Here is a 14,594-nt window from a genome sequence, read left to right as displayed (position 1 = left end):
CCCATTAAGACCCTGTGACCATGATCGACAACGGGATACGATCTTGAGTGCATATTGATTGATATCGATAGGACGGAAAGTTCATTCGCGGCTGAATGCTCCGATGCGGAATTTCCTTTTTCCAGTGCATATCAGCCAAATTCCCATAAAGAAATGTCCAACGAGGCCTTGAAGCTTAATGAGCGGAAGAGCTGTAATTTGCGACGAACTCCGAAGATCTACCTAGCTCTCGCCGCGACCGTCCGGCGATAACGATATCGGATATTGGTCTAGACTTGTTTCAACGAGCCTTTAGAGAAAATTTCCGACGGTTTGGCTACTGCGTTGGCGAAGACGAAAAAAGTCTACCGCCATTTCCCCGACACCGGATTTATAGAGCTTAGTGTAATGCGTGATGTGTAATATACATTTTATTGAGTCAAACATCAATTTCTCATGATGAAACCGGTTTTTAATACTTCCTCGCCGAACGAACGTTTATCGTCTGGAGACTTGGCCGTAATAACGACTGATATGGATGCTTCAGAAGATAATATTGTTTTGTAACTCGAGATGCTATTAGTCGATGTCTCTCTCACAGGGATTAACTTTCTTTAGCTCGGATAAAGATCGTCTCCTTCCTTTACGGTAGACTAAAATGATTACTTAGGCTTAGTGCATACATTATCTTATAGTTTATTCAATGGATTACAGTACGTGGTGTATACATATATATATATATATATATATATATATATATATATATATATATATATATATATATATATATATATTGGTAACCTGGGAAATAGAAGTGGACGCGCTGAAGCAGTATACATAATTGCTCTGACTCGTATTGATTCTTTTTTTTGTTTGTCTACAAAAGTTGCACGCAAAACATTTTTTTCCTCCTATGCGAAGAAAAATAGACGTTATGCAATAACATCACAGTTGCATAATTGAGCGGTTAATCAGTCCTGCCCAATCAATTGATTCATCTACAAAAATCACGGAAATTGGTTTGTGAATCATGGACTGATTAGTCATCGAAAAATTCGATAAATGATTTTGTGTGTCTTTCATATTTTTATCTGTAAATCAATGTAATGTCTAGCTTGGATAATCTTGGCAGGGTCGTAGATCAAGTGACACCATCCCATTGTTTAAATAAAAAGGGCAGATGAGCTTAAATGCTGCTGTCAGATTTGACGAAAGTCCAACAATGCGATCTGCAAGATATTTCTCGCAAACTTGTTCCTGTTACGTAGCCATGCACAGCTCATGATGCATCTTCGTGAAAGTTTGATATCGTATCATAGCTCAGTGGTGTTACCTGAGTGATGTCACTAATGATCTGAATAATATGCAGTTTGCATTCCGGTGTAGATCACTTGATCTACCTGACATGTACGGCTGCTGCGTGCCATGAAGCATCTTAGAATCAAGTTCAGTGACATCTAGGTTCACGTCGACCTTGACACCATTACTCTGTCAGATCCTTCGATGTTTTTTGTTCTGCAAAAAAATACCTGAACCTCAAAGTTTTTAATGAGTAGGAATGAAGTGAATCAAGAACTGAATAAGATGAATAAACCCATCAAAATACAATGGATAGTCTTTATATTGATACAGGGGGAGGACCATTAGCATCTTGATTTCTCCCAAAATCTAGATTATTTGATGTAGAGAATTATTTCAATTCAAATTCAACCTATCATATATTTGGTCGCGTTTGATTATACCCCTTCATATTGGAATAAGCCTTGAGAGTAATTCGATTTTCTTGAGAAGTTGTATGAATGCGGCTAAGCATTACGACAAACCCCGTTCTGTGCCAGTCTAACCTTATTAGTAATTTCCGTAAGTTCGAATTGAAGAGATTACATGTTTGGTATATGCATGTCATGTATGGCTTTATTGGATTTGGGAGCAACTCCATTTTCGGAATCCCTGTTTAATACGGATGGACGCCGCGGCGAACTCTGTATCTGTACAACTTCGCGACTTGGTTTCGCCTGCTAATTCCCTTGTATATTTTGCGTATTCAAGCGATGGCTTCGTATGTTGAATACTTTTTTTCCTAGTCGAACCCGGTGACTTATTGCTATGTTCTTATTCTTATCTTTTAGGTAAGTAATGAAGTCCGAACTGTGCAACCAGTGGTAATAAACTGTAAGTCGAATCTATGGTTTTTTCGATGTGATGGTCGGCCACATACGTGACGATACTCGATCCTCGCATGTATTTCTCTGTAGTATTTTTATGCGTAATTGATGAACTCCCATCCACGTCCATCCCATTTCGCGTATTGCAGTTGGGTTCGTGTTTTTGCCCGACGGAGTCTGCAATTTGTCATGTAATGTACTTCGCCTGACAATCAATGACTGATGCATTAAAGACAACATCGTTGACAGTCGGTAAAAGTGACTTTGTTGGCTAACTACTAGTCACAAACACACGCAACACATCATGTAATGAGGAGAATGTGTTTTATTTTTTGCTCTTTTTGACGTCGTTAATTTATTAGTTCTTATTTAGATAGATAAATACAATGTAGTTAGATAGATAGGTAGTCAACAATACAGATCAGAAGAATATAGAATTAATTGGCATTTTAGTATTTAGGTGAAAAGATCAAATTTCTTCTGATCGTGGAAACGTTTTGAAAATCAACTTAAAATCTGTGCTTAGGTATTTTCAAGATATGCACTTTTCTCACGTTCGCCATCTAGTGTTGGAACACTAATTCAGGGAGTATGAAATTAACGTATTGGTCACTGTCGCCATCTAGTATTCTTACCAGGAACCAACCTAATTCGAGAGCTTTATTACCGAGCATCGAGCCATCCAATTTTCCAGATTATAGGAGTGCGTGTAACATTTTACGGTGTCGCCGGTAATAAGAGCAGTGACGAGTTGCCAAACATTAAATTTTCTCCAGCCGGTATATTTGCAGCCGCAATTAAACGAAAGATATTGAGCGCGGTAAACAGCATCCAATATTCGCGTTTGCGACGCTGCGCGCGTAACTCTTTACGACGATGCTGAGTTACGAGAACGGATGAGTTGCCAGACGCGAAAATTCGTCAGTCGATATATTTACCGATGCAATTAGTTATCGAATATTACTTCGCCTGATGCATCAGAAATACGAAGGGACCGTTCATTCCCGATTAATCACCGTCGATGTATGATGAGCGTTCATCATCATTATCATCGTCATCATAAGCAATAATAGATTTTATATTGTAAGTCGATGGTTTTGTTTACGTTCTCTTATTTCGAAACAATTACCCGGCGGGCTAAGTCTTTTTATATTAATCAGTCTCGATATAGACGTATTATCAGTCGCGTGGTACGGCGCGATTACGCGTTAATGGAGCTCTTATCTGGCGCGAAGCAGCGCCGGAAATCGGCGTAATCATCATCGTCTAACGTTAATATATTATCGACGACATCGCCGCCACCGCTGCAGATCTTCCGTTGTTGTTGTTGTTGTTGTTGCTGTGGAGAGAAGCGTAGAAAAATCAATAAGCACTCAAATATTGAAAATTAGTTCACAAAAAAACTAAGTAATTAAACTGTACAACAGGGTGCCCACTTACCTGGAAATCAGGGAAACGGCAGGGAAATTTTTTTCTTTATGAAAGTCAGGAAATTTTGGGGGGAAAATAGCAATAAGTCAGGGAAATTTCTTTTCTTAAAGAAAGTCAGGGAATGGTCTGGAAATTTTGTTAAACAGTTCAAGATTTAGGGAAAAGTCGGGGAAATTTGTTGAGATTGCTAGATAATCAAACTGTTTCCGTCTGTCTTATGTATTTGGCTGTGTGTTAATGGATTGGATTCTTAGCGCATTCAAGTTAGGGAAAACAACTTGCACGTCAGGGTAAAAGAAAGTCAATAAAAGTGGCGACTTCGTACAATGCAAATAAACCTTTTAGATATCAGCGCGGATTTTCTGTCCCGCATTGAATATATTGGATTTTTAGCGCAATGACATTTTCTATAATTCCGAAGGGATTTATTTATTCCAAATCGATTAATCGGCGCTATCTTTCCTCAGCACCTTGCTTTCGGTTTCTATACGCTGTATAAATGCGATCGAAAATGAATTTTTTGTTTCGTTTTTCCGAACTCGTCTGTGTCGGCATCTACGATCCATCCATCCGTCCGTCCGTACGACTCACAGGTGAGCGAGGTGGTTGTCGTCGCAAAAAAAGAAAATCGATAAAAAATTAGCCAATTTATAGTTTAAGTTAATCTTTCGGAGGGTGGGCGGGGAGCAGGTGAGGTGAGCATTTCATTCTTAATTGTTTGTTTAGATGAACTTTTTTTTAAAATCGATAGTCAGGTTGACATGAAAAAAATATGTAAGAATAAGCCAGTTTTTAAAACAATTTACATTTTACATCAATGTGATTCAATTTATAACTTTGATATTTAGCAGTTTAATTTTAGATGTAGCTAACAAAGGATTGTGAAACTTTTAAAGCGAGTTTATGTGAAGAAATCTTTTTCTCCATTTTAGTCAGTTTTCGGAAGTAGGCCTATTTCCATTTCAAGGAAATAGTGGGTATATTCTGTTATAGTGGGTTTTATTGTATTGTGAAATGACCTGAGAAAGTTTGTTTTGCAAGGTTCGGGTTCAGATGGTATGTGTCCTTTCATAGATCTGGCGCCGACCAACATTCGTCAATCTGGTTCATAATAACCAGTTCCATATACCTTAAATGACCTTTGGTTTTTACATGGCTTTCTTTTTTTTCCCCGCATATAAACTTGTTACGTTCAAAGAAAGGCACTTGTCGATATATGGGGTAATTAAATCCTTGCGTTAGCGCAAATAGTACGTCGAAAATATTTCAATGACTTTTATTATTTGACGAGCTAGCGTTCTTTCAAATTTGACGTCTGCGCCTACAATGAATTATTTTCTCAATTCCAAGCCTTTGTGGCTGTGGCTTGAATATCTATATATATGCATGCATATGTTCTTGAAATGTAAGAATATTAGAATAATGGTCTGTGAATTGAACGTTTGAAAGGCAGTTCTGCCGCTCAATATGTAAAGACTGGCAACGATGATTCTTGATGAAATCATTTTTTCAATTGTGAAATTATGGCTTAGACGCTAAATGTGTTGCTACTGATGATATTGCAGTTAGGATGGTTACTCGGCACGTTGGTCACCTCGCCTATGGAGTGGTTCTACGAAAGATTCACAAGCGGTTTCGCTGTTGTGCAGCATTTATGCTGTTTATGGTAATATCCCTTATTTGAAACTTGTTGTGGGTGGGTGTGAATTTAACAAAACTTATTTGACATAGTAGCGGGCGAGGGGTATGGAAAGACAATTTTGAAAATTTGAAGCATTTTAGATGCATTTCCGGCCAATGTAAGATAGTATTTCTTATAACAGAGTCACTGAAACATTTATGTAATCTAATAATTTTCTTTGACAAAAATAAGCAGAACTCGGGATCTCGCAGGGAGGTGTGCTTGCATCCACACCATCCTCCTAGGTACCAGCCTGAAATATCTGACCTTTGAATTTTCTTACTTAGTACCGGTGGAAGTGCCACCATCATCCCTCCCTGGTATATTTTATTAAGAAAATGGTATTGATGGTAAACATAGCGATTTGTTTTTATAGTACCATACCTTATATTATCCATTTGTTGTATACGTGGAAGGTAGCTCGAAAGAATTGATTTTTTAATCCATGCGACGGATTAGAAAAGTGTATAGTTGGAAAAAAGGCGATCAAAATTGAAGGAAAGATTAGGTCATTATATGAATCGGTGTACCTTAAATTCAAAAGAAAAGAAAGGTGAGATTTTGCCTCAATTAGATTTTGTTATTATTATTTTGAACATTTACTTTGCTTGATATGAATTTATTGAAGACTTTTCGTACTGGAAATTAATTTCAACATCAAATATATTAATTTCAAATATGGAATATATTAATGCTGATAGGTGCGGCGGTAAGACTAGTTTGCGCATATTTTATTGAAGGTAAACACCACAATATGGTATACAGCCGCAATTAAAGTCGAAGCAGTTTATATATATTCTATGCATTAGCATAATTCATCACTTTGCTGGAAAGGTTCAGTTGGCATAGGATATCATACCGGTGAGAGTTTCTATTCCCATTGCCACTCTCCGGTTCAGACGAATTCATTTCTATGAATACAGGCTCGAATATGCAGACGAAGCTTAACAACATTACGTGAGATCGTTCGGTCATTAGCTGACCATGTTCTCGCGGTCGGTCTGCGGTTTCATTATCGCGCGTTCGCGAAAATCTACCAATCGTTGATTGCTCGTTCGGCGTATACCGATGAATCTCGTAAATCGAATCGGGAATTATTTGCCGTCCGACTCGTCGTCGTCGCCGCCACCGTTTACTACCAACCGATCGACCGGCTGGATTTGCGAGCTTTGGTTGCGATTTGTATCCACGCCGTCGATGCATGCGCGGAATATTGCTTAGATAGAAACCGCCGAATAAACACGATCGGCACGTTTTTACGGTTCGGCTTTGTTTTAGTTCATTGTTTGACCGATTGTGACTTCGTTTGACGGGAAGTCAACGCCACGCGTTTTGTTGGCATCGTCCCATCGCTGTTGAATGTTTTTTATTTGCCAGCGGGAAAAAAACCAGGATACTAGGTCATAACTCTGGGTAATAATAATAATGTCGGGTCTACCGAGATTCACACAATCAACGCATCGTTCGTCGAAATACAAGTATTCACAGCATACGACTACCGTGCATATCAGTTCATCCTCAACTTCGAGAAAAGCGGCAGCAACAACTACAACTACAACGCATATTTCGTCGTCTGGTTCGGCAGGTGTTGATGGTGTCGATTTTTGCCGAAAGCGAACCGACATTTCCTCCTCGATTCGCCAAGATACGCGTAGTGCGCTAGAGCGGAGAGGAAAAACCGTGCGGCCTGTAGCTGTGAGAATGGCGACGAATCCGCCGCCATCCGTTTCATGTCTACAGAAGAATGACAGACGCATCAATCGTCAGGGGGCTGAAATTTCGGAAGCGACTGCTGCTATGAGACAACATTCGCCGGCTACACCGCAACAACCGTATCATCAACCTAATAAAACTGGATTGGATTCGGCTAATAAAAGAATTCAGATGAAACCGCAATCCGCTGGAACGGCGCCAGGTTCGGGGCTTCGTCAGATGGATTTATCGCTAAAACCTTCGACGGTTACGACTCCCCAGAGCAGTCAACCGAGATCCTTCGTGGAAACGTCGCAAAAATCTGCGAATACACAGCCCGGTACGAAACCTAGTCATCGGATGGACTCGAGCGTTCAGCGAAAACTAGTGTCGACGAGAAATCCGCAGAGAGGTCAAGTTCCCGCTAAACCAGAGACGGCGCAACCGATGACGAAATCGCAGCCAAGTGGAACTGCTAGACCGGTACAAGAGATCTCGTCAAAAGTCAACGCGAGTGAGAATCCGTCTCAACAACAGCCGTCGGAGCGGGTAGTGTTTCGCATCTCATCGGGAAGCGGCGACTCGGGATTGAGTTGGACCGACGATAATAGCGAGGTTTTCGAATCATCGAGGTCGATCAACAAAATTGGCACTGCCTTACCGGGTAACGCGGGTCACGTAGCGGCAGCGGACGCCATAATGCAGAATCAACCGGGAAAAGTGTATTACCACCGTTCCGTAAGCTGCGGTCAGACGACGGGCATCGCGGATAGCAGTATGCACCCGGTACCGATTCATCAATGGGTTCGAGAGGACGTCGACAGCCATCTGAACCACGCGCGGTCGGCACCGTCGTTCTCGTCGTCGACGTACGAGCGATCGGGTCGATTTCATCACGAGCTCGGATCGGCCCAAAAACTCGGGTGCCACGGCGGGGCGACGGGATTCTCCTGGTTATCGGCGCATCATAAGAGGTACCCGCATACGGGCAGTATGCGCTTGGATCTGAGGTTACAGAGGTAATTCTACTTATTCTAATAATACCTTTTTGGTATATATACCCAATTGCGGGTTATGTTGCGTCCAATTATAGTCATCTCGTGCTTTACCTCCTGTGTGCAAATACAAACTGTATTATACCAGCATATTATACATCGAGCTATCCATCATTCATTCGATTTGTCAGTTGACAATAATTATGAGAAATATCGAATTTTGCGTATGACTGATGGTATTACCCGTTGCTTCGTGGGTGACGCTAATCTTCGGAATGTCACCTTGTTACGAGCTGGAGGGTTCGATGCGTCCTCGATAAACATATATCAGTCTATTTTGAAATGATAGGGCAATTATGCGTAATTTTCTTGTTTTTATGGATACGCGCGTATGTAGGTACATTTTCGGGGAAACGATGTTACGAAAATGATGATGTTACGAATAAAGGCATTAAGTGACCTTAAATGTCACAGGATTAGGGCGGCTTCACATCAGAGTATGTGTTGCCGCAGCTGATCCAAATCGCACGAAATTACTACGTGCCAAATTGCCGGCTACTTGATGAAAGGCAACGGAGAGTAGCTACTAATGAGGCAATCTTATTGTGAGGTTTACCGTTGCTGATGTCTGATAATCTACCTTCGAGGTAAATGACCCCTTTCTTAACCCACCGGTCGGTCGAAAACATAATTCCAGACATTTTTACTTAATTAGCTTCCATTTGCAGAGTTCAGTCGGCAGGAATGTGTTTATTTATATCAAATTTTACCTATTCTACTGTATTTAGATCGTGTATACAAGAATTTAATGATGCGTTCTCGATGTTCTGGTGATAGAACTTTTTTTCATGCGATAAAATAGACGTTCCGTTCGTTCGTTACAGGGCCATCAAAACAGCTACCATTGATCTTTGCTACTATATCCTATTTCATTGTATACTTCAGGCTGCGTTATGTAATGCGTGCTCTATTTTTTACTGCAAATCTTAAAGCATTTATCATCGTTATGTATATGTATACGTATGTTATATGCTTCTGTTCGGCTACCGCTGTTTATAGATTGATTGTAAAGGTTACTGGTGCAAACTGACTAGAAAAACTGCAGCCAAACCATTCTGCTTTGTATCAAATGCTTAGGTTTCGTATTGGCAGGAATAGGTATTTTCTAACATTTTCTAAAAAAGCAGTAGGCTCCTTGCTGTGATAATATTAAAATGGTCTGCAACCACCTTGCTCACGGCGCTCGTAAACTTGAATATTCCGTTAGAGAATGGTGCGATATATATCAACGCTATATTTGAACCTAGTTGATGGTTTAATCGAGAGGTAAGTATGCAGAACCAGGGGCAACCATCACACCCTAACTCCAAAATGCAATAATCCATTTCGATCGGTTTTGTTTGGCCATAGAAGTGTAAACTTCAGTTAACTCTTCGATGGTTTGCTTATCATTTCTTTGCAATGACTGGCGACTGACTCAAATTTTCTTAAATAATATGGAAGCGTTGTTGAGTTTACCCTGACACAACCTTCTAGCTCTTATCATCGCAAGTTTACTCCAACTGCCAAGTTCCCTCAGCATCAAAGCAACTTCATTGTGAAGTCAGTATGAAAAATTCAACGCGGCACTACTTCATACCAATTGTTTTTCTTTTTGGCGAAGAATCTTTGTATACTCGATATGATTTAGTGCCTCTTAATGTCGTCGAAAGTCTTTTTACATACCAGAAAACATCTGAGTCTCGGCGCTGCGGTTTTTCTAATTCTTTCTTTGTCGACTGATGTAGAAGTATTTGTATTAGCTACACCGCGTGGTGGAAATGCACATTTAAGTACTTTCAACAAATAGAAATTTCGAATTGAAGTATTTCAAAAATGGAATTCGATCCCCTCTCAATTTTTGTGATAATGGGTACTGAGAAATTCGATGTTGACTTTTGCGGCGAAATTCATTTCCGAGCATGATTCGAAAGTCTCGGGAATCTATATCGGTCTTCTCCAGAGGGCACTCATTTCGTATTTCAATGACGGGTGTCAACAGTGCTGCGGTTAAAGGTACTGTACCTGTCATGGTTCGGACGTTCCGGTCACGGTAGCATGATATTCCAAGTAAAATCATTTCGAACAATATTCGCCTTAGCTTCGTAATGCGTGTTTAACTTTTAATACACACGCCTATAGACTGATTCATAGAATATCGTTAATCCGACGTTAATTCTTAACTAAACGAACGGAAATTCCTACCGAGCACGGCTTAAGAATATCTACTGCGAAGTTTATACCTCTGCCCAGAAAATCGGATCCTACGAAAATCGGTTTTGTTATTTTCACGGAATAGAATGTTTGTTTGAATGATTTTTATTCGCAACCGGAATTAAAACTGGATATCTATCGTTTGTCTGATGCTTTTCTGAAAACGTTCTCAATCGTCGTTGAGTGTATCTAAATCGAACCGCTGTTACCCCACGCAATGTTTTGATCGCGACCGAGTCTGATGTATCCGTATTTTGATGAAAACTTTGACATCATCTTCATGACGGAATTCGAAAGGTAATCAAATAGATACAAATCAAAATTAAGTTTGGTTCGAGCGCACACCGTGAGCGGCGAAGTAATTGATTTTCTTGGAAGCTTTGAAAGCGAATATCGATTTGTTTCTTCTCTAGAACAGCGTTACAGATGATATATCAAATTTTAAGGTCTCCGGCAAATCTTAACCCTTTCACACCGACTCCTACGTAAGGAAAACTGACTCCTACCTAAGGGAAACCAGTAACTGACAACCTAAGATGACAGCCTTAAGATTTGAGACTGCTTTTGAATTTAAGTCTTGACTAGTTGCGCAGTCATAACTTGGATTTTAAGACGGGTCTAAGACCATCTTAGTTTTATAGGTTATCTAACAACTTCAGACCCGTCTTAATATTTGAGACCACTTATGAACGTAAGTCATGACTGTGCAACTGGGGCACGGTCATGATTTAGATTGAAGACCAGTATAAGACCATCTTAGTGCTTAAGCCAATCTAACAACTTAAGACCAGTCTTAAGATTCAAGACCACTTTTGGACTTAAGTCAGAAGCATGCAACTGGGCTCCACAGGCTCAGGTGGATTACGGTTCGGGGAATTAATTAGTGCAAATGATATCTGACTAACTGCTGAGTCGATGACTACTATGCAATAGACTTGCCCCACCCATGTTACTGAGTGCCTGGTAGTATTTTTATGAATCATTATTCTTCGTCATCACTATAGATGCCGTTTGCAATTATCTCATTCTGAGTGCGTGACTATCTCACATTTAAAGGAAATCGATGGAAACCTGTTATTGACATGTCAACTGAGATCTCGACTGATTAAAGACTAGCCTTCCCTCTTCGCCTCCAGATCTCAAGTGCAACAGGAGAATGCGATCTTCACTCTCTAACTTCCAATACTCAACCGACTAGGTTCTCTCATCTTTGTTTTCTGCTCTTTGGTTTATTCTTGATATTTGCAAACCGTTTTTTTTTTCTTTTCTTTTTTTTGTACCGAAAGACGCCCAACTTTTTTTCTATTGATTAATTGGAACATTTTACAGACAGTCAGACACCTCAGGGTTGCGCGTTATGATTATTAATCGTACAGCGATATGAAATAACACTCCCAGAGGTTGAAGAGGTCTTATTATGTAGAACTTATATCATGTTTATATGAAAATAATTAGTAGATTTGAGTACCATTGACTTAGAAAATTGTCATCACTCAGATTTTTTTTATTTCTGAAATATCTATTTGTCTTTGCCAATGGCAGTATGGACAACATGCAATATCAGCAAAAAGGTGCACATCAAAATGTCGTGGGTCCATTCCTTCCATTCATTTTTTGGGGGGGGGGTAAGCATTTTAGTAATGCAACTTCACAAATTAAATGCATTTTCATCTTTGATCTTAACAGGTAATTTAGAATTTAAATATGTCTTATGGGTCCGCAAAGGTCTACAAGCCATTTGTCTGAAAATGAGCAAATGATAGCTTGAAGAGGGTTAACGTTATTAAGTGGACGACGCATGTTTCATGAGTGTGTCAAGTATTGTTTTACGTCGAGTTGTCAATAAAATATTCAACACAACGTGCATAATTTTTTCCACGGCAGCCGCTGTTGTTCGGCGAGCCAACCACACACGAGTCCCACACCCCAGAATCAATATGCTATATACCCCTGGCTGCATAATAAACTGGCTACAGATGATGTCGGGTGTAGTGTAGCTAGTCAGTCATGCTAAATTAGTTTGCCTGGGATCTCCGACTATATAGGACACGACAATCTCCCAGCTATTTATTACTGGTGAAGTCTATTTGAATTAGTTCCAATGACAAAAGACCAGCGCTGATAAAGTCGTTGTTGTTGCGATATGTATGTATATACTCTCGAGGTCAGAGTATGTAGCCTTATTTGAAAGCTAAGGATAAAAGTTAAAAGTTGATTTTTCCCGAGTGGATTTCGATGTACGGAAGGTTGTTTTCACACCAGTCTTGAGTTGTGTACGAGCTAAGTTGACTGATTTTGTCATACATTAACTGAGTTTTGAAGAGTTGTGTCAATTCTCTCGATTATCGTGTTCTTGTTGTGCGCTTGACAAATTTGCACACGATTCGGGACTGTTCTCCGTGCACGCACGATGGCCGCCGAACGATCGTTTCGAGATTCCGAAACTTTGTCTCCGACTATAAAGTCGCCGTCGCGTACTCCGCGGTCGCCTCGGCCGCGACTGCGATTACGAATTCCGGGACCGCGGTGAGTAGATTGGATTCTCTGTCATGAATACGTGAAATTTCAATTTCAATTCCGACGCGGGATTTCTACTGCGTTTTTCTATCCGATGAATTTCTGTCAGTGACGATCACGGATTGGTTTGTTGACGTGCGTTATTCCGAGAAAGCCGGCGCCCTTAGGTTTTTCTTCACTCGGAGTCTGTTCCAGTCGTCATCCGCCTGATTACGTCTGGGTAGACGGATCTAGACATCTAGAGCAAAATTGGAGACAAATGTCAGTCGACTAGAAATGTGAAAATGAATCTGAACCGATCTATTTATTCTCTTTTTGCAGCTTTGACGTTGAAAATGGAACGTCCCCACATCGCAGCCCACTGGATGGCGCGAGTCCGTCGTCGGGACTTGTACTGTCGCAGAACTTCCCCCAGCGACGAGAGTCTTTCATATACCGATCCGACAGCGATTTTGATTTGTCTCCGAAGTCGATGTCCAGAAACTCCTCCATTACCAGTGAACTGTGAGTATATGATTATCGTGATGATACAGTAGTTTTTAGTGGCTTGAAAATGATGCGAGATTCCTGCAATAAGTTGTCCCAGGGGCAGATCAAACAGTAGGGTGCAGGGGTGCATACCCCGTCCTAGAAAATATCTAGTTGCCCTGAAATTTTACGGGAAAATGAAAAAACATTAAATTGATATATAGAAAAACCCACTCTAATATCATGGAAGATTTAGTCCGAAAGGTTTACTTATTCATTCAACATTTATGCCATTGAGAACAAAGAGACAATTTAAGTCATTAGGATAATTACGTAATTAGTATGGGTTTGTTCTATATATCATTACAACACTGAATAATGTTTCACCAATGGTTATTAAATTGATACCGAAAAAAGTTTCTTCTCCGTCCAAAAGATGCGTCGATGTTTACCAATGAGCTTTCTTTCGCACTGCTCTTTTGATTATTTATGATATGCCCCTATTTTGAGTGTGTACCCCTCCCTAAATCTAACCCTAGATCCGCCCCTGTGCTGACAAATGATCTCAAAACGCTTGAAACGTTTCGAATTTTGGAGTTTTTGAAAACTTGTTTAATTCGTCAGTATTGATTTATAATCTGCAAAAGTACACATCATGAAGCAATGTATATAAGTCAACCAGAATAAGAAATTTCCAGTTCGTATTTCGCTCCTTCTTGATTTACCATCCTTGATATATATCAAAGTCGCGGCATTCTGTGTTTCATTCGCTCTAGAATATTCCATTGGCAAATTTACCGGTAGGAATAATTAGTGAAGCTAAATTACTGAAATCATTCAAATAGATCTGTCTTCCTAATGAACTTATACATATATGCATGTTCCGTGTATTATTGACTTCTTCGCTCTGTTTGTCGAAAATAAACGCATGACGTCAATTGTCAGGTCATCCGTCTTGACGTCAATGAATATGTTTACTGGTCTGCTTGAACTCTGCGATGACTAAACGCCACGTTTACGTGAGACGTTTGGCCAGAGAGAACGGGGCGTCCGTAAAAAAAGAAATGAAGATATCGTTAATTGACGCATAAGAATCCGCTCCCCGAACAGCACGTCAATTAGTTGAATTGAGATGCCACCTACAACCGTGCAAATCTGAATATTACACGGTCATCTTGAGCGCTTGGGCAATCTGGTTTACCGGTGGGCAAATTCATGTGACCGGTGCTGATGAGAAGTTCGAATTAAACGATTAGAATTTGTCATCGACCGTTATCCGGAGGAAAAAAGCTTGCAATTTCTTACTTCGCGCTCATTTGAATTTTTACATTGCTTCATGCATGGTGCTTTATGCCTTTTTACTCATTCCGACGCGAAACTGTCCGCGTCTCGATGTGAGAAGTTTTATCACGA

General features: G+C 40.2%; 1 protein-coding gene across 10 annotated transcripts in view; it reads left to right on the top strand.

The window, feature by feature from the left end:
* The window catches only part of LOC141900544 (3',5'-cyclic-AMP phosphodiesterase 4C-like), a 162,308-nt gene that overhangs the window by 119,182 nt on the left and 28,532 nt on the right, over positions 1 to 14,594 (top strand). For 4 of the 10 annotated variants that reach the window (XM_074787488.1, XM_074787487.1, XM_074787491.1 and 1 more), the window contains one exon: positions 13,035 to 13,217. In XM_074787488.1, the coding sequence (XP_074643589.1) occupies positions 13,035 to 13,217 (183 nt within the window). Of the gene's footprint in view, positions 1 to 5,021; positions 5,242 to 7,511; positions 7,968 to 8,468; positions 8,591 to 12,348; positions 12,723 to 13,034; positions 13,218 to 14,594 lie in introns of those variants that run through there. The other 6 variants (XM_074787486.1, XM_074787484.1, XM_074787483.1 and 3 more) reach the window with 4 other exon arrangements.

The sequence above is a fragment of the Tubulanus polymorphus genome, chromosome 2 (assembly GCF_964204645.1).
Source record: "Tubulanus polymorphus chromosome 2, tnTubPoly1.2, whole genome shotgun sequence".
NCBI lineage: Eukaryota > Metazoa > Nemertea > Palaeonemertea > Tubulaniformes > Tubulanidae > Tubulanus > Tubulanus polymorphus.
The sequence above is the reverse complement of the archived record's forward strand: the minus strand, read 5'-3'. Positions and strand labels throughout refer to the sequence as shown.